This window comes from Vulpes vulpes, chromosome 9, assembly GCF_048418805.1.
Source record: "Vulpes vulpes isolate BD-2025 chromosome 9, VulVul3, whole genome shotgun sequence".
Lineage (NCBI taxonomy): Eukaryota > Metazoa > Chordata > Mammalia > Carnivora > Canidae > Vulpes > Vulpes vulpes.
Window position 1 is genome coordinate 79,026,659 of NC_132788.1, and position 20,656 is coordinate 79,047,314.

At 41.0% G+C, this 20,656-nt stretch overlaps 1 protein-coding gene across 24 annotated transcripts in view; it reads left to right on the forward strand.

Annotated features, from left to right (window-relative positions):
* Nucleotides 1-20,656, forward strand: part of MAGI1 (membrane associated guanylate kinase, WW and PDZ domain containing 1) — a 636,912-nt gene that overhangs the window by 581,314 nt on the left and 34,942 nt on the right. For all 24 annotated transcript variants that reach the window (XM_025985045.2, XM_025985062.2, XM_025985069.2 and 21 more), the window contains one exon: nt 12,541-12,572. In XM_025985045.2, coding sequence (XP_025840830.2) covers nt 12,541-12,572 — 32 coding nt within the window. The remainder of the gene's footprint in view (nt 1-12,540; nt 12,573-20,656) is intronic.

Sequence of the window (20,656 nt, forward strand, 5' to 3'; positions counted from 1 at the left end):
CAATAGGAACCAGCCAAAATAGACAGGAGAGGAAGCAAAGGATGCTGGTATTCAGTCTCCACTGTGAGAAATTTGTTGAATATCTTCCTCCCTGAAAATACTGCCTGAGTGAGGATGTATTTTATCTCCAGTGTGAATTTCTGTTACTTACCCTTCCCTCCCATAAATGTAAAGTACTCCTCCAAGGCAGTGCCCTGTGATACATCTTGTTCCCAGATAGAATATTTCATTAAATAGCCTTGCAATTCTTGAATTTTCCCTGTACTTGACCTATAAAAATTATTTCTAATTGAGATTCATCTTGAGTGGGACAGTATGTGTGCTGAGGTGTGTGTGTGGGTGAAGCAGATTCCCATATTCTGTCTTTAAGCAAATGCATTTGGCAAAATGAGGATTGACGCATTGAAACCTGAAATCTAAGAGTTGAGCAAAGCCTCAATTTCCACTACTTCCCATAGCTATATGGGGCAGCAATTCATTAGAAATTGACGAAGTCAAGCAAACAGCTTTTTTTCTTTGAAATTCACATAATCACTTAGACCAGTTCAGATACTGTTTCAGCAAGAGGATTTTAAAGACATCTAATATCGCCATGGGAGATGAATGGGGCTGTTCATCACATGTCCTTTGCTCTTTGGAAAAACCTGACCCTTCAGTAAATGGCTCTTTAGGCCTGACTTCCAGACAGTTTGAATAATGCAGTGCTGCAGGACTCCCAAGTTGGATCGCCTTGGCATTGTTAGCCATGACCTGTCTTTTCTAAAGCTAATACGGTTTCCTAAATTTAAAAGATTGAAGTAAAGTTTGATATGGTGCCGGGTGGCTTCAGTCACAATTAAGCAGTCTGGTAATAAAGTTAATTGAAATGACCAAATTATAGACACCCTCACGGAGCAAATGGGAAAGTTTCCCTCCCATTTTGCAAAAGTACACTGTGACCGAAAAGTGATTGTCACGCCAATAAGGCTGTTAAAACTGCTCAAGAGATTCATGCATTTAGCTCAAGGAAGGGACCTGACATGTTCTTTTTCATCCGTGCTTGTTTGTTTTTTGTGGTGAAGGGGGAGGCATTTGGAGCCTTTAAACTCCATGTGGGCATAAAAGTTGCTTTTCTAAGGAAAGACGTGAAGATATCCTTCACTGAAGAATTACGGAGACTCTAGAAGAGTCCCTGAGAACATATCCATTTGCTGCAGCTGAGAGCTGTTGGGGGTTTGGGGTTTCTTTGTGAGTCTTCAGTGAATTCTGAGACCGGAGCCATCCGTTGTGATGGGAATTTAGAACACAAGGTGGCACAGCGGAACCTTGCTCTCCGCACGGAGGGAGGCAGCCACGAGTTGAGCTGAGCCTGGCAGCTCACCAGTAAATCAAGGAGCAGCCCAAGCTTCAGGAGCTGTTAAGTAGTCACAGCAGGGATGATGAGGATCAGAAGAAGGACCAGGCGGCCCCTCTCCTTTGCCTCATCAGCCCTCCCTGCAGCCCTCAAGATGCAAATGCATTTCATAAGCTCTGCACATTCACACATTCACTCCCAAGGTATTTGCTGAACTGGGGACCAGATACTGTTTTAGGACTGGAGATGAACCCTAGAGTCAGTTAGACCAGTTCCCTGAAATGGAGACAATAAGTAAGACAATGATAACAGTTAACAATATAAACAATAAACAAGTAAACAGAATAATCTCAGAGAATCACAGGGTCTATGAAAACAAAGAAACTGGGCTTTGTGAATAAAATGTGGTAAGAAGGCTCACTTGGAGGGGCACCTGACTGGCTTAGTTGGTAGAGCATGCGACTCTTGATCTTGGGGTTGCGAGTTCGAGCCCCACGTTGGGTGTAGGGATTGCTTAAAAATAAAATCTTAAAAGAAAAAAGAAGGCTCACTGTGGATCTGCTGATGGCATGGATCCCTGGAGTGCTCCTCAGATGTAGTGACATCTGAAAAGAGCCTTGAGTGATGAGAAGCCACATAATGTAGGTCTATAGGTCTACAGGCACAGTGTTCCAGGCAGGATGCACAAGCAGTGAAAATAGCCAGGGGACTGAAAGGAATTAGTCCAGAAGTGAAGAGTGCTGGTCTGGCTGGAGCGTAGACAAGGGGACGAGTAGTAGGAAATGAAATCACAAGGGCAGGCTGGCTGGCTCAGATTGAGGAAGGCTTTGTGGGATGCAGGGCAGCTTGTACTTCATTGAAACTGTGTTAGGAAGCCACAGAACATGTATCCTGCAGACCATATAATCTGATTTATGCTGTAGAAAGATGTTTCTGGCCTCTGTGTGGATAATGGATTAAAGGGGATGAAGAATAAAGCAGAGACCAATTCTTAGGTTCTTACAATCATCTAGGCAAGAAAAGCTGGTGACAGTGAAGATGGACTAACATGTTTGGGTTCAGGATACATTCTGGAAACCTATGTGGTAGAAAAGATAAGCCTTAGAAAGGGCCTTAAATTTCAGGGGTTGGTGTCCTATAAGGTTAAAACAATTCAGGATACTCTCCTGGATCTTTTTGTTGGTCCTGCGCCTTACTTACATCGCTAAAAATAAAGCAGCTGGGTTAAAAATCATCCTAAAAGTAACCCAGAGAAAAGGATCCTGGCACGTATTTTTTTAACCTAGAACTTCTCAACACCAATTACAGTGATAAGTTTCCCTTTGGGGCCAGTGGCCTTAAAATAAGGGCCTGCACAGCATTCTGAGTTTCCAGCCCAGAAAAGGAATCCTTATTGGTTTTTCAATGAGCTATTTTAAGCTCTTCTTTCATAATGTGCCCTACACATCCTAAGCAGCTAGAAGTCAAACTTTCAATGTTAGAGGAACTGCCTTAGAGCATCCAAGCTACAAGTAGTATTTCCTATCCTGGGGAGACCTCAGTGAGCAAGAGGGAGAAAAGCAATGAGTAACAGGCGCAGTCCTTAAATTAAGCATCTACACACAAAGCAATTAAATTTGAAATACAGGTGGTAGGAAAGTCAGGCTCTCAGCCTGGCAGGTAGTCTTCCTCAGAGGTAGGAGCATTTGTAGACTAAGATAAGACCCTATGCCTACACACCCAAATGACAAATATTTCCAACTAACATAGAGTTAGAGAGTTAGAGAGCTTCCCTGGAACCACTTGAGAAACTGGCTTCCTTCCACCTTTAAAAAGTAGATCTGGGTAGGAATATTCTCTGGAGATGAAAGATTGGCCTCATAGTACATCATGACAAATTAGTGGTCTTTTTCAGTTGACAAGTTCTTTTTCTTTCCCCTTCTGGAAAGAAGACACCATAACTCACTCTACTTCTGACTCATTCCATATTTCTTGCACCCAATTTTTAAAAAAATTGTGTTATTAAGTAGTGTTGGACTACATTTGCAAGGTAGAGAAAGCTCTCCCAACTTTGGAAACTGTACTTCATAGGACTTGGTGGTCAGCCACACTGTTACTTGTATAGCTCTGAAGACTTGCTTCATTGCCCCCAATTCAGAGACACATTTTGTTATTTTTTTAGTATGCATAGCCCTGAATGGTCAATGACTTAGTACTTAGGGTGACTTAGTGACTTAGGGTAAAATATCAGAGACCATGTTAAGAACCTGATTGGCTATCCCTAGACTCCCATGCTATCTCTAAAAAGAGAACTCTTGTCCTAAACCCACATCACAATTCTGGGTTCAAGATAGCATGGACTGTTGGCCTATAGGATGATATTCATGAAGCTGTAGGCAAAATTTTTATGAATGCATTTTTTTAATGTATAAACACCCTTTCATAATGAATGGGCTGTGATCTAAAATGGATGAAGCATCTCTGAAGGAGACTGTATAGTTCAATGTTTTTTTTTTATTTTTTATTTTTTTATTTTTATTTTATTTTTATTTTTTTTAATTTATGATAGTCACACACAGAGAGAGAGAGAGAGAGAGAGGGGGGCAGAGACACAGGCAGAGGGAGAAGCAGGCTCCATGCACCAGGAGCCCGATGTGGGATTCGATCCCGGGTCTCCAGGATCGCGCCCTGGGCCAAAGGCAGGCGCCAAACTGCTGCGCCACCCAGGGATCCCTCAATGTTAAAAAGCACAATCTTGGCGTTAGGCCACTGCTCCTCTCTGCTGCTCACCTGACTGTGTGACCATGGCCATGTTACTAAATCATCAGTGTCCCAGTTTTCTCATCTGTAAAATAGGGGTAAAGCTAGTACTTAACTCAGATAGCAGTTAGGAAGAGTAAGTGTGTGTCAGCAAAGGCAAGCTCTCAGTTCTTGTTAATTCTACTTTCAGCTCTAGCTTTTAAAGACCCTACCCCTTGTACTATACAAATGAGAAGAGAAGCCAAGTTTTTGACCCTTTATGGTGTATTTCACATGTTTTGGGGAGTCGACAACAAAAGCACTATCTGTGTTGTTTCATTGACAACATTTCTGAAGTGACCATTTATCTCTCACAGCAATTGTACGATGATAGTACTTTTGAGTAGCTCAAAATCTTAATGACTTTGGGTCTCTCCTCACCTGTGCCAGTTCAAGGCTTATGACTTTGAGGTGAAAGGCCCTGTAAACTATTAACAGCCAGCAGATTATAGCTATTTATTTCTCCCTGGGACATATTTATTAGGCTGTATGTCCTGTGTAATTGAAGCTGACTTTTCTGTCGCCGTAAAGCTGTATGACTCTGTTCTTCTTACCAAATGCCAACTGACACACACATCGGGAGCTACTCATTCCATAGATTTGAGACCCAATCATCTCTCTAAATTATGATGGCCAATATTTCCTAGTGACCATTATTAGGTCCCCCAAAGGAAAGAGTGTCTTCATCTTTTTGGAGACATTGAGTCTGATGCTCTTGTTCTTGGCAGTTGGTATCATATTTGCATTGAAATATTATGCCATAGGGCTGAGCATGGTATTTGACCAGAGGAAGAAGAAGGAAAAAAAAGCAAACATGTTTAAACGAGGGCCATTTTTAAATTTTGTTTTATGGATTCAATTTTGTTATATATAGCATTTGTAAGGTCCTTCAGTGACAATGTATTCTAGTTGAAACTTGGCCTTGAGTTTATGCTGGCACACTGATTTAGCTTTAAAAAAAAAAAAAACTTAAGCTCATCATCATTTTTTCATCAGGCGTCAGTCATGCCATATTGCTCCCAACTCCTGACCCTGTGCTTAAATGCCAGCCCTCCTTCAGTATTAAGCTCATCCCTCTCCGCCCTCTTCTTCACATTGGATTAACTTTCTTTTCTCATGCTCCCAGGAGCCATAGTGTTTCTTTTTATCAGGGTGCTTAGCACTGACCACGCTCAATTATACTATTGCTTTTTTTTTTTTTTTTTTTAAGACAGGCTATGAACTCATCCAGGTCAGGGCCATGTCTGATTTACCTTTATCTCTTCAGTAATGCTTCAGCAGGCATATGACAGAGCTCAATAAATCTTATATGGGTGAGTAGTCACATGGATGGTGCCTTCTCATGATTCAGGTCTTAGCTCAGATACTGGCTCTTCAAGAAAGATGTGCTTGACCACCCAGGATAACGTAGCTGTGCATCCCAGGCACAGCCTGTGCCATTATCCTGCTTCATCTTCTTCACCGAAGCTATCCCTCTGAAATTGTTTGCAAAGGTGTATATTCTCTGTTTTCCCACAGAATGTGAGCACTGTGAAAATAGGTCCTTGTAGATCTTATTCATTACTTTAATTCATGCCAGCTCTTGGCACATAGCAGGCCCTTAGCACAGTTTCGTTAAATGAGGCAGTGAAATTTCCCTAATTTCCTTCCTGTCCCCAATGGAAAAAGTTAGGGCTAAGTGTACCTACCTTCTTTCGGGTTTCTGGACTGTCCTTAGCATTTTATCAGTTTGTCAAGTACAGTTTAAATTTAATCATGATTTATATGTTTTGTATTAAACAAACCAAACAAATAAAAAAACTAATTGGTAGATTTGATGCAGGTAGCTTTTTAAAGAAGGGATTCTGGCCATTAATGTTAGTTGTTTCAAGTCACTGGTTTGCGTGAAGTAATCATCAATTCTGCGTGGGCTTTCCTGCACCCCTCCACATCTGTACTTCATACATTTCTTGTATTTTGATCCACCCTCATATTGCCCTCCACCAATAAAAGCATTACCCTACCAGGTACATAATTCTTTCATGCAGCAGCATTTTTGCTTATAGATATCAGTGTTCTGCAAAGTCCTTTTTTTTTTTTTCAAAGTTCTTTCTCTGTTTGCAGATGAAGTATTTTATATACACTGTCCTTATTACAGGCGCACACTTAGTGGAAGTCAACCTTGCCCTAGAAGTTGCATCTAACACCACAGCCATGTGCTTGGTTGAGATTTAATCTGAGGTTCATAGACCTTAGTAGAATTGGCTTCTCAGAGTTACTGGTCAAGGTTTCAGAGACTGCTTAAAATTATATGTGAAATTGTGTGCTTCTACGCAGCCTTGCTTGAGAGAGGCTCTAACAACATTTTTTATCCTATTTTCAATCAAGGCCATGGCCTGGTAATTTATAGCACAGACACTCGAGTAGAAATGGTAGTCATTGAGCTAAGAGAGAGCTAGAACACACTCCAGTTATGTTTTAATCTAGTACTGCACTAAAGCTAATAAATACATATCATTGTCCAAGCACAATGAGTGATGCTTCTCTGTTTATAATCATAGTTGTATGTAAATCACTTATTAATCCTAGCATTTAGAAATAATATTTTACTACATGTTCTTCTAGTCTTTAGGTGTGTGATATATGTGGGTGATACATACATATATCTGTTTTTTTAACAATGAGCTTATGTTCTATGTACAGGTCTATCCCTCTTTACACATCTTATATCTATCACTAAATGTTCTTCACTATTTCTATGGATTCATAATTTTTCATCCTGTTGCTATAACAATATGTTTACTCAGCTTTCTGTTCTTAAAAGCTCAGATTGTTTCCAGTTTTTACCTTCTTTAAATAATACTGTGTTGAACATCTTTTTACATAAATCTTTATCAATCTCTCTGATTATTTCCTGAATACAAACTTTTTAAAAAATTCTTTTTTTAAAAGATTTTATTTACTTACTAGAGGGCGTGGGAGAGAGAGAGTGCACTAGACGGGGGTGGGGTGGGGGGGGTGGGCATCAGAGGGAGAAGCAGACTCCCCGCCGAGCTGTGAGCCCAAGGGGCGGAGGTGGGGCTTGGTCCTGGGACTCTGAAATCATGACCTGAGCTGAAGGCAGACGCTTACCCGACTGGGCCACCCAGACGCCCTGAATACAAACTCTTAATGATGAGTTTATTGGATTAAAATCAGCTATAATTTTTGAGTCCAGCACTTAGGGTTATGTATTGATGTATTTTAGAATAAGAAAGTTAGTAGGGTCTGAAATGAACATGTGCTCAGGAGTAGTCTTCTTCTACTCATAGTTTGGAATCTATGAGTAGCCCCAGACCAAGTTCTCAGTCTTCTTTTTGTGGCTTTCAGTGATGTCCATAAACTATCTACCTGATTGCCTCAATCAATCAGTGAATCCATCAGTCTCTCTATCTCTTTGTCTCTCTCTCTCTCTCTCTCTCAATATATGTAACTGTTCTCTGCTCCTTGAACATTGCATTACTAATTTCAACACCAGTGCTGTTTTTAATCAAACATTTTGCAATGCAAAATGCTAAAGAATCCCATGTGTTCCAATGGCATGTGGATTAGTGACATAGCATGTGTTAGAATGCTAAGGAAGAAGCCAAAATGTTTCCATTGAAATGCTCAAGCCTACGGATCAAGTACAAAGCAGAATGAATATCACATTGAAAAAATGTGAATTGTTGGCATGGTACATTTTTGTTATTGTAGATCCACTCTGCTTATGGTAGTAACTTTAGAATTTACCTGTTCAAAGACTTTCGCATGATTTTTCTTCATTCTTCAGTTGAAGTTGAAAATTTCTTTAACCTGCAGGAAGTTAGGTCCAAAGAAGTCTGATCTCTTTTCCACAACTCAGGCTTGTTCATCTCCGTGCTGAAAAGGCAGTGCTCTCCCCGCCCCCACACCTCCCCGTAGCGTAGCTGAGCTATGGATGTCTACCCTATGTCCATTTAGTCAGCAGAATAAACACAAGTCTTAATCTCAACAGGGATACTTAAGTAAATTGTATGTATACATTCTTTTGAGAGAAAAGTTAGCAAATTTGGAGGATGCAGAGGTTACTGATGGCTCTTGAAATTTAAAAGTGCAGTTAAATGTTCTAAAATTTGCTGCATTCGTCTTAAGCAAAACTCAGTATAGGCTTTTGTTTTTTTGTGGTATCTATCTGTGTCTATGTGTATGGTCATAAATAAAGCTTTTCTTGTTGTAGAAATTACTACAATAGGTAATAAAACCCATCCATAATGCCATGAGCCAAAGAACAGTGTTTAGTTCCAGACTTTGCTTCCAAATGCATATATATTCCATTATATTTTTACTTTTTCATATAAATTGTTGCATACAACCATTATAAAATTTCAACAAGAATATCATTTGCCATTTAGTTCTATGAGAACATGTTCAGTAGCATAGTTTATGGTCTTGATATTTAAAAAGGAAGAGTTCTCTTCATGTTATTTGGTCAGATTCCAGTCAGTAGCAGAGAATTTGCCATTTGTTTTCTCCAAAAGGATATTTTTTTCATAGAGAACTTTGGGAATTCAGGTCCCAACATTTCTGACTTCCATAAATCACACTTAGATCCACACTTTGTACCTTCCCCTAAAAGTTTTCCGGGAACCCTTTGAAATAGCATTTGCTATTTTCTAGGCTCTAAGAGCAGATGGTACCATCCATAGACTTTTTCTTCTGCCTCTTCTCGGAATTTCCTTTCCTTTCCGTGAAGGGAACAGGTGAGCCCATTAAGACAGGTGTTGTTTCTTCGCATATGCCTAGTATGTAGTATGTGACACAGTGTATGCAACACAAGTTTCCTGCTGCCCCTGCGAACATAAAGTGTGCTCTGTCCTGGGAAGACCATTACCATGCTATGAAGTGTGGGATCATGCTGCTTTCTATCACCCATCCAGTGCTAGGTCTTGCAAAAATCTGATAAATGGTGACCTTTTCTGAGTATTTTCCATTAGGTCTCCCAGCTGTTTTCAAACCATCTGAGTAGTTTTGGCTAAAATACATTATAAATTGTAATCAGGAGCTTTGTTCCTGCATTCATATTCATTAGATTTTAAGATTTAATGACTATGTGGACTTAAAGCAAATCCTTGATTTCTTTTTTAAAAAGCATTCAAGTAGAGGCTCTCGAGTTTGGACATTTTGAATACTAATTTGTGGCCAGTTTTGGTTCTTGTAAAAGAGGTGGCTTTTTAAAAAGAAGATAGCAAAGAGAAACAAATATCTCACTAAATTAAATTTTTTTTTTTTGTAAAATACTTGTGCTGTCGATTGAGCTGGGATCTTTTGGAATGTTGTATGAACTACTTCCTCAGAAGAAGCAGACTATAACTGTGATCCCAGTATGCTGTCGACTGGCTGGTTTTGTACAATTAGTGGAAGAGCCGTTAATTAATGTTTATTTTTAGATAAATATTTTATTACCTCAGCAAGATATGAATATATGTTCTTGGTAAAGAATTCTAGATTAAGACCATGTCTGCTTAAACTCATCTCTCCAATCCCTGCCCCTCCTTGTCTACCAGAAACAGCCCAGTTATCCATTTGGTGTGGACAGTCATGGAGAGTGGACCCAGTGCATGTGTTTGTATTTAACACCTGTCTCGTCCTGTCCCTGCTGTTCTGCAACCTGCTGCTTGCATTCACCCTTGTGTTTTGGAGACCATACATGTTGCACATAGAGCTCGTTCCTTTTAATCTCTGCAGACTGCCTTATAGGTTGGCTATTCCACAGTTTATTTAGAACCTCTGGTCCTTTCCAGGTTTCCTTTCTACCAGCAATACTGCAGTGAGCATCCTTGTACCTGCACCTTTCAATGGGCAAGTGTTTCTCTATTATAGAGAAAGAAAAGTACCCTTTATTTTGTACATGAAATCTTAAGAGGGAATTTAAGATGGTCAAGGTTTTTGAGGGCTTTTTAAAGATTTATGTATTCATTTGAGAGAGACAGAGAGAGGGGGAGGTGGAGAGGAGCAGAGGGAGAGGAAGAGAGAATCCCACGTGGACTCCACGCTGAGCACCAACTCTGATGTGGGGCTTGATCTCACAACCCTGAGATCATGACCTGAGCCAAAAACCAAGAGTCGGACAAAAAACCAACTGTGCCATCCAGGTGCCCCTAAGATGGTCAGTTTCAAAAGTAATAAGCAGAATACAGATCAAAGCCATTTTCTTGGACTCTTCCTACCTAATTGGGGATTCTTGACACATTTTTATAGAGGGTCGCTGGGTGAAATGAGGTCAAGTCTGGTAAAAGGTAACTACAGTGAAACGGTGTTTCCTCTAGTTAGTTAAGAAGGTCAGTCTGAATTAGGAAAACCTTTGAATTCAAAGATGTAGTATTAAACAATTTTGAAGTGCATACAGTGACCAAAGCTAATATAACTTAATAAAATTCCCTAAGGGAATCACATTAATGAATACACAAAAGCACCTAATAATTTTTAAAAAATAATGACACAACTAAATTGTTCAACAGTTATTCTCATCCATAGATAAAATATGTCCCCTGCAGTGTTTTCTATATGTTACCATGTTAGGCAAGTGACTTTCCCTAGTTAGAGGAAGGTGACCATAACTACTGCCTTTCTGAATGGCGTAAATTCACAAAGTAAGGTGAAATGACTGACATTTGAGGGGTCCACTCTGTGCCGGGTATGAGGCTTTCAGAATGTGTTGTCTATTTAATTGTCCTAATCCTGTGAAGTAAGTCTGATTATCTCCATTTCATAAACTGAGGCACTGAAACCCACTGAAGGCTACCTGAGTTCATCTGACTTGAAAGAGTCATATTCTTTCTACTGCATCATAGTCTCCTTAAATGTGGTCCTCAGACCTCCTGTGTCGGAATCTCTCAGAAGATTTTATCATACTGCAGATTCCTGGGTCCCTCTCAGGGTCAGGCTTGGGATTCTGGATTTATAACAGTTCTTCATGTTCTCCGGATGTGCTCAGAAGTCCGAGAGCCACTTGGCCAGACCATGGTGACCCCGTTGTGGTGATGTGATGTGCCTTGCCAGAATGTGTCTCCAGTGTCTTTGGGGACGAGGAATCCATGACAAGTCATGCCTCACTTGCAGTGGGCACACTAGCAGTGCTCCTCTGGTGGCTTCCTCCTACTCATCCACTTCCGTTGCCTCATGTTCACTTGTGCTGAACTTAGCACAGCTCATGGTTTGACAAGTCACTTCCCAAAGCATTGAAATCATCACACTACATAGGGATCGTTTTCTAAAAAAGGTTGAAGTTGCCGGCGCAAAATCATCCGATCCCAAGTATATCTTTTGTACCCAGCGCAGATGGAATCTACATCTTGCATTCTAACCCTTGCTCAAACCAAAAATAAGAAATAAATAAAGAATGAGAGGGCAGCTTGCAGAAATGATTACCTTTGAAACACCATTATATGCTTTTATTTTCCTTTCTAGCCCTCTTTTGCTGCACTCCCCTGTTGGCAGATTTCCCATACGTCTGCCCCTAATCGCTGCTGACTTTTCGAGAAGTGTGAGGCAATCACCAGCCCCTTCCAGCTTTCACCCTCCCACGAAGGAGAGGGTTCTGGAAGAGCCAGCTAGGATCAGTGAATACCTTTCTCTCCTCTGCCTTTCTCATCTTCACTCAGCTCCATGAAATTTCTCATTCACTCTCCACCAATCTGCTTTCCCCTTAAGGATCTGACCCCAGCTAGCTTCCTTTCCAGCAAGCTAAATAGGAGTGTGCTTGGGTGATTGACATGCACGGAGAGGTGTGCCCATGATCTGGAAGGGGTCCTACACCAAGTTCAATTTGTGTTCCCTGCTGGCAAAAGAGCATCCGTCTTTTTTTCTTTTTTTTTTTTTTTTTGGTGTTCAGCTCATCCAAATAAAGAAGGCATTTCCTCTCCTGAAAAGCAGAGGGGGGAAAAAAGGGAAAGAAACGACCAAAAAAAAAAAAAAAAAGGAAAGAAAAATTTAATTTTAACCATGTACTCCTCTGCAACTAAATATACACCCCTTCCTCTGTCCTGATTGGTCCGCTTCAATTGACAAGTGGATCGTGTGGAAAGGAAATATTCTGGACTTAATTGTAAGTTAAGTCTCTCTTAATCCAGAAGAGCATTTGAGATTCTGTCCAAGTGTTCAATTTCCCAGGCCGCTGAGGTCTGTGAATTTCTTTTCCCAGCCTCCAGGCTGCTGCAGTACAAGCCAGCATAGCTAATGCAGATAGATCTCCTGCCTCTCGCTCTCCTCCTCCCTCTGCTTTGATTCGATATGAACAGCCTGGTAACTCCGATGCTGGGGAGAAATCTGACATAACTCTGCAGATGGCTAGGTTGCCATGAAACACCTGGGGATTGTTCTTTAAGGAAAAAGGTAACATTTATATGCTAATGATTTCTTCCCCTCTTCCCTCCTTGTTGCATTTTTTCCAGGGTTGCCAGTTCCCAAGAAGAGCCCAAAGTCGGTAAGGACTTATCAGTTACTTGGTTCTTGTTTGGGGAAGGGGGGGGGGGGGGGGTCCTGGTGGTGGAAAGAGACGCTGTCTGGCTTGACTTCATGAAATGTGTTTTAGAGTCAGTGGGGGAAACAGTAGCTTGGGCTCATTTTATTAAGTTCTGGGGATCTGTTTGATAGAGAAGGTATTGGGTTTATCTTTAACTGTCTAGTGATTTGTGGGCAGGCTGCAGGAGCCAGGTTAAAGAATGCATGTTTGGAATCTTCTCTGTATAAATGCATGACAACTCTCATTAAATGGAGGAGTTTCTTAGGTGTTTTAACTTGATACAAATGCTATTGTTTCCTTGGGGTGGGGGGGGAAGCTCCACCTGCTTCCTAAGTAGGGTTGCTCTTAACTGGTGTTTCCATCCATTCACTTGGGGAGATTCTTTCCCTGAGCTTTCTTATGCATTGGATGATGAATTATTTACAAAATTAAAAAGCCTGCAGGTTTAAAGAAGAATTGCTTTGCCCTGTATATATATCCATGCTCACATGGAACAATGTTCACTACCCCAGCACTGAGAATAAGACATTTCCTTGCTGTCGAAATGTCCTTTGTTGTTTTGCTAGCTTTAGCAGCATTATGCTGCAGGTATAGGATTCTTTAAAAAAAAAAAAAATCAATGTTTTGCTGTCCTTTGTAATCTGGTTTCCCTGAAGATGCATTACCTAGTTGACATGTTAGCTAATAGCTTAGAGGCTATGGTGTTTTGCTTGGTGGTGTGAGCTTCTGCTCCCAGGGCACTGACAACAAATTAAAATGCTACTTAAAAACTCAAAATCTGGAACTACAATGCCTGTGAAATTGATCCGGGAGAAAGAAGCTTCCCAATTCATTATCATTGGGATAAAGAGGGGTACTTCCACGTGGCTTAGAATATTTGGGGGAGGGAAAAATCTACAGCTTGCCGCCATCCAGGAAAGGAGAACCTTTCAAACTTTGCAGCTCACAGGGGCTGCGGCTGGATTCTTTTCCACCTGTCTCCAAGCCTGGCGGCGAGAGGCAGAAGTTTATTAAGGAGATGAGAGAGGGAGCTGCCTGCATTCTTAAGCGCCACTCCTAAGTTGTCCAAAGAGAAAAACCTGCAATAATTGATGTGATTCCAGTGGCACAGTGCTGTGGCGACTGGAGCATGTGACTTCAGGGCTGCTTCCCTTGTCAGTTTGTGTTCATGTTTAAGCTGAAAAGTGCTGGTAGGTGTCCACATCGGAACCAGAGATGCCACCGTGCGCGAGTGCGTGTGTGTGTGTGTGCATGCACGCACATGGCACATGTGTGTCTTCCTCCCTGGGTCATAGTCAGAAACCTGTTCAGCCTTGAGAAAAATAGAAGCCAATCTGGAAGATGTGTCACATGAGCTTCAGTTAGCCAGCATTTTTTCTTCTGCACCCTCAAGCATGCTTGCTGTGTGATGCGCGGACTGATTTTACACACCGCACAGGAATGGAGTCTTAACAAGGAGCAGACTGGGGGAGATATAGCGGTTTTTCACAGGGAGCATGACCTCAAGTAGCAAGGTGTTCTTTTTTGTTGTTTTGCATCCCCTTTAAACTTACTTTGCAGAAGGATTTTGGTGGATTTCATTTGGATCTTTTCTTCGCCAAAGTGTTTTGGGATTCACTGCTGAGCTCCAAGGATATCAAACAGGTATAGAGCCTGTATTCACCAAGTCAGTTAAGAGAATTCCCTATGACAGTTTATTTTTGTAGAAGCTGTGTCATTAGCAAGCGGCAAGCCAATTACTCCGTCTGCATTCCTAGGAAAAAAGCGTTCTTAACTGCTTTGCCCACAGTCTGCTGGCTCTTAATTACCACAAGCTAAGAGACTGGTCTGTTGCCGGGTTAGAAAAGAACAAGCCCCCAGCCCGGGGCTCATCTCTCCCTGATTTCTGTGCCAGGACAGGGATGATGGGTTTCACAGCATTGCTGGCACACTCTGGCAGCTGCTGTACAAAATTTGGGAACTCTCAGCCAAGGTCTGCTGTTGCCAGTAGAGCATTGCTAACATCTGTGATCCGTGGGAGCTCCGTACAGGTGGGTTGAAAGCTGGTTCCCTTCCCCAGTTTGAATTTTGATGATGTCCTGCCAGAAAGACAGCTGAGGATGGGATTTCTATGGTGGGGCTGGAGTGGGGGGAATCCACGGGGACACTGGATGTCATGGTTCCAGAAAGCCAGTCACATAATGGCAGATAGGGTCCCTTGTGCAGGCTACGTAATGAATGCATGCAGGTGTGCCTGGGTTGTGATATGTTGAGATTGACCATTAGCTCTGTGAATATGCTGTCTTAACCTGGGACCATGTTTCTTCTCTTCTTTGAGAGGCTCCTGACATTGTTGGCTTGCTCGTGTGACTGACAGCTTTCTTTTGCCCTCATACTTTTTTTTTTTTTAAGTGTTTTCAATAATTAAGTAGCTGGGTTTTTATTAGAACAAAAGGACTTTTTGATCTCATTTCCCCTCCTGGGCAGCCTCTATAGCTTACTCTTAATAAGCAGTTTCACCTACTAGATTTAGTTTAAATGTTGATTTTATGGGTTCTGTACTCATTGGGAACAATGGTAGTATCTTAATAAAATGCTATTAATTTAATACCTGGACAGCCATAACATTAGGAATTTTTCTGCCAAATAGCAGAGACAAAAATAAGACATATTTGCTGTCAGGTTTTAGACCTCACTTAGAAACGGATTCTGAGGCCCAGTTTAATCATCCTGACGGAAACTTACTTAACTGAGACTCTAGTTCTGAATCACACATGAGGATTTTGTAAATAAGAATTTAAAAACTCTAGGGGCACCTGGAAGGCTCAGTTAGTAGAGAGTGCAACTTCTGATGCTGAGGTTGTGAGTTCAAGCCCCATGTTGGGTGTAGAGATTACTACTACTACTAATAATAATAAATTTTTAAAAAGAATTTAAAAATCTAAACATACATCAAACCCCAATTTTTAAGCCTGTATTCACTTTTGTTTTCTTACTAGTTCATTTCCAAACTGTTACATCCCTTACTCCCTTCCTTCATCTATCCAACCATCTATCCATCCATCCATCCATCCATCCATTTATTTAGCAATTAGTATCGAAAATCTAGTGTCAGGCTTGGTGTGAGGCACTGGAAATACTGTGATAAATAAGTTGGTTGGTGCCTTTCTTCGTGGAGCTTACAAACAAATGATGTTTTGACTGCTTCTGTCAAAACAAGGACTTATCATCTCAAATTGTGAAAAAAATTTGCCCACTCATATCAGTGACATGTATTTATTGAGTATCTTTTATATGCCAGATCCAGTGCCAGTATACAACAGGATAGAAAACAAAACATTCCTGCCTTCATGCAGCTGAAGAGAAAGAAACAATAGCCATATAAACAGGCAGATGTATATGGATCCTCTTTGTGGGGCATAAAGTCTGAAATTTTCAAAAGTTCAAATAGCAGAAAGATTGGGGCACTTGGGTGGCTCAGTCAGTTAAGCATCTGACTCTTGATCTCAGGTCAGGTCTTGACCTCAGGGTTGTGAGTTCAAGCCCCACGTTGGGCTCCATGCTGGGCATGGAGCCTTCTTAAAAAAATAAAAATAAAAATAAAAAGCAGAAAGATAATGTAGAACCAAGGACAAACATAATGAAAATCACTCAGCTCTTAATTACAACAACATAAGTTATGTAGTCCTACAAAGCCATAGGAAGGACGTAAGGTTGCCATGATGGAGCCATGGAATTGTTCCAAGTTCCCTAGCAGCCTGAGCAATGTAGGAAACCATATCTACTTTGCTCTTATTGTTAGATCAAAGAAAGCATACCATATTCATAAAGAAGACAAAATTTTCCCAGTTAACTAAAAAACTCACACAGTTTTTACATAGGTGACACAAAATATTGGAAAAACCAAGGAAGCCTGTTCTCTTTACCAGTGCAGCACGCTGAAAGGGACAGGTTTCTGTTACATTGTCCTCAGTTCCCTTCCGCTGGGAGGTATCCTAAGGACATTGCTGACAACCAGTTGTTAAAAGAGATGTGTGAGAGAGATCTCTCTGGTAATGTGCCCAGCAAGTGGCCCCAGCCTGAATCACCCAGTTTTATGTATTCTGTTTTCTCAGACTCTTGTGGTTGTCTTAGCACCTCAGAGTCCTTTGTCCACAACCTGGCAATAGTACAATTCATCAGAGCTCCTGCAGGCTCTGAGGAGAAGCAGGGAGTAGTAGAGGGAAGGAGGATTAGAATTGCTTAGGTATATCTTATTGCTCCTCAACTTCTCACAGTGACTCATACCCTCAATCCCTTGGAATCTAGAATTTGCTTTTTGGAATTTAGACTTTTTTTTTTTAGAATTTGCTTTTTGGAATCTAGACTTTGCTTTTGTATTAGATTTCTTTAAAACATTCCGTGTGAACCCACATTAATTTTCATATCCAGTCGATGCCTTCCTTTTCTTCTCCATTAAATCCTCTCATCTGCTCTTTTAGAAGAGATTATTTGACCTAACACCTATAAATGTTAAAAGAGACAAGGACTGTCCTCTGCTTTGGTTTGGAGTTGAGTCTCTGATTTTTGCACAACCTTTAATGACATTGGCCTAATATCTCATCAGCACTTGGAGTTTTTCCTGTTGTCCATGTAAATCACTGCAGTGGCCTTCAGTCTTGGCAGATAAGTGAACTGTAAATAATTTTGCTTTAAAATGGATCGATTTGTCATTTTTAAGCCACATGAATTCTTTTCATCATTTAAGCTCCTAAGTGCTGTCTGTATTCATTTGCTCTTCCGAGCAAATATTTTCAGCTCACTTTGTAAGTACCTTCATTTTGAAATCATTCTGTGAAATACCGATGAGTTGACTTCTTTTCCCCCATTTCCATTTATAAAAACCATTGCATTTTCCCAATTTCCTTGGCCTGTCAATAGTTAAGAAGTCTTTCATGCTGGGAAATTAGTGCAGTTTAAATCAAAAGGTCTTATGACATGAGTTTATGGCTACTGTGTGGCCAAGGACTTTAATGAAGTTTTGAAAATTGAGCCCATTTCTTTCTTCCTGGTCAACTGATTTGATATTTATCTGTTTATTTTTTAAAGATTTTATTTATTCATGAAAGATACACAGAAGCAGAGACATAGGCAGGGAGAGAAACAGGCTACCTCCCAAAAGCCTAATGCAGGACTCGATCCCAGGACCCCAGAATCACGAGCCAATCGTGACACTCAGCCACTGAGCCACCCAGGCACCCCTTGATACATAAAAATAAAAATCTCCCTTCAAAAAGATCAAAATAGTGATAAGAGCTAGCATTGGAAATACCCATCTCAATATGTAGCACATCTTTCCAACTAGTCGCTCGAGCTGGAGAGCTGGGAGGTGGGTATCCATGTTTCCAAGAGGTCCTCCCCCTCCTCCTCCTCTTCCCTGCCCTCCACTCAGTCATTCAGCAATGCCTGTTGAATCTGAACCCAAATGTCTTTGCTTTACCTCGCCCCTTCCCTTCACCACAGCTCTTCCCTAGTGTAAACCACCTCAGGTCCCCATAGACTGTGCAGTAGCCTCCTGACTGGCTCTCTGCTTTAACTACTGTCCACACCAATCTCTTCACCTCTCAATAATCAGACCAAACTTTCTGGAAGTCACTTGGCTCCTAGCATATCTCTGCTTTAAATTCATTAGAGAATTTCTTCTCCTCTGAATTAAGAATGAGTCCCAGACTCCTTAAAGTAGCTCATAAAGCCCTTGTAGTATCTGATCTCTGAGCTCATCTCACACCACTCTACTCCTTTGCTGTGTCACACTACCTTCTTTCTCTGTGTTCTTCAGACACTCCAAACTCATTTTTGCTTCAAGACTTAGCACACGCTACTTCCATTAATGGCCTGTTCTTCTAGAAGCCTCTCCCTACCACCTATCTAAAGGACATTGCAATATGTTGTTATCAAACTGTTATGATTATTTGATTAACATCCATCACCCACACACCCCTAAATACACAAGTATAAATTCTCTAAGTTTAAGTATCATCTCTTTCTTTCTTATACATTGTATCCCTGATAATCTGGCTCATAGGAAGTGATCAGTATGTATTTATTGGATGAGTGAGTAAATGCAATGTGGGTAGTTGCTTAAGGGAGCCTTGTCTGGATGTTCTATCATTTGTGTGCTATGTGCTTACACACGGTACTGGTATGCATAGAATAACAGACTTGAAAATGTATCTTTAACTACAGATACTTTTCTTTGGGCCAGCTTCTCACCTAGAAAAATGAGGAGAAAGATGCAAATCTGATCCTGTGCTATAACTAGTTGAGAATTGAATTTGTCGTCATGCCCCATGCCCCAGATCTTCCCTGAGAGGTAATCCAGGAAAGGGGACAAATTGACTTTAATTTGAGAGATACATAAGCATGACTTTTCTCCTGGACAGTTCTGGGCTCTAACATCATAGCTAATTAGTATTCTCACAGAAATTGAAAGGCATTTTGAACTTTTGCACAGACACAGCGCATAGCTTCAAAAAACTTAGAGTACAAGATATTAAAAATAGAATGCATCTTCAAAATGAGTACTTTTCATAATTGAACTTGAGAAGAAACATAAAGTGAGGTTAAATCTTATCAGGGGAAAATCCAAATGGCTTCCAGATTATTGTGCATTAGCCCATTAGTGTGGGTTAGAATATGTCATTTAGTGACAGTTTTAGTGGCGGCATCGTTTTTCGAGCATATTCTCGGGATGCTGCTTTACTTTTATTTTCCAAATTTAGGAACAAAGTTTAGATGGCATTTAAATGGGCTGCAGAAATACAGTTTCAGAGACAGTTTTACAGACTCATTCCACATTCTGTCATTTTGTGTTAAATTGGACCAAAGTGAGTCATTTATTGGGAGGTGAGAAAGGGTGTTAAAATTTGAAAAGTGGCCCAAGCCATTTCTGGTAGACTTCATTTGCACACCCTGGTAATGGCCACGCCATTCCTTTCCGTTAAACCTGAGATTCCCAGGTCCTCCATGTCAGAGATTTGTTACAGTGGGACAACCATCGAAGAGTCTTGGGAAGCCATGAGGTGACAACAGAATCTGTGCATATGCATTTATGGACTTGTATGTAAAAGCACATGTGCATTCTCTGCAGGAGGAAAGTCTAGCCCTTTATCAGATTCTGTCAGTGGAGCAAGGTTGCCAGAGAGAAGCTATTCTCCAATTCAGGAAGAGGGGGTGAGTGGCACAGGTTATAGCTAGGTTTCCAGGGACGACAGAGTAACCCCGGGAAAGAAGAGTATGACATTACCTGCATAGATAACCCTGCTGTGCAGCACACTCTGGGTCCCAGTGAGGTTTTGTGAACGGTGGTCTCAACACGAAGGAGCCTGAAGCTGCGGGGGTCGATACTAACTGTGCCATGAATATAGTGTCTGTGGACCAATCCCACAATCTGGCATTTGCTACTCATCTTGAGGAACCAAGGTGGGTATTCGAATGGAGGGATACAATTCTCTGAGTGAGCTCAGAGGTCCTTAATCTGTTGAATTATTTGCTTTCATACTTAAAATACCTTTTTCCTCCTTTCCTGAGAGGAGAACAAAAACAAAACAGGACCAAAATGTGAAAAAGAAGGGCACCTGGCTGGCTCAGCCAGTGGAGCATGCAACTCTTGGTCTCGGGGTTGTGAGTTCAAGCCCCACATTGGGTGTAGAGACCACTTAAAAATAAAATCTTTAAAAAAAATGTAAAAAATAGAAAGTAAGTCTCCATGAATGTTCCTTATTACTAAGGTTTATTTCAAAACAGAGAGGGCTTTAAATTCTGTCTTGATTATAACAAGCATTATCTTTATGTTATAAGAAGTAGGCAATACAGGGAAGTGTAAGGGGGTTAGAAAGGCACCCTGAATCCCATTTTTTTTCTTTCTATGCTAGTGTGTGTGCACACCAAAAATGGGCTGGTGCTGCGTGTGCTTATTTATAATCAAGACCCTTGTAAAGACCACAGTGAAGAGAAACACAAATTTCCACCCACATGCAAAAGAGAGCAGGAAATGTATCTGTCATTAACATTTTTTGACTCGTAAA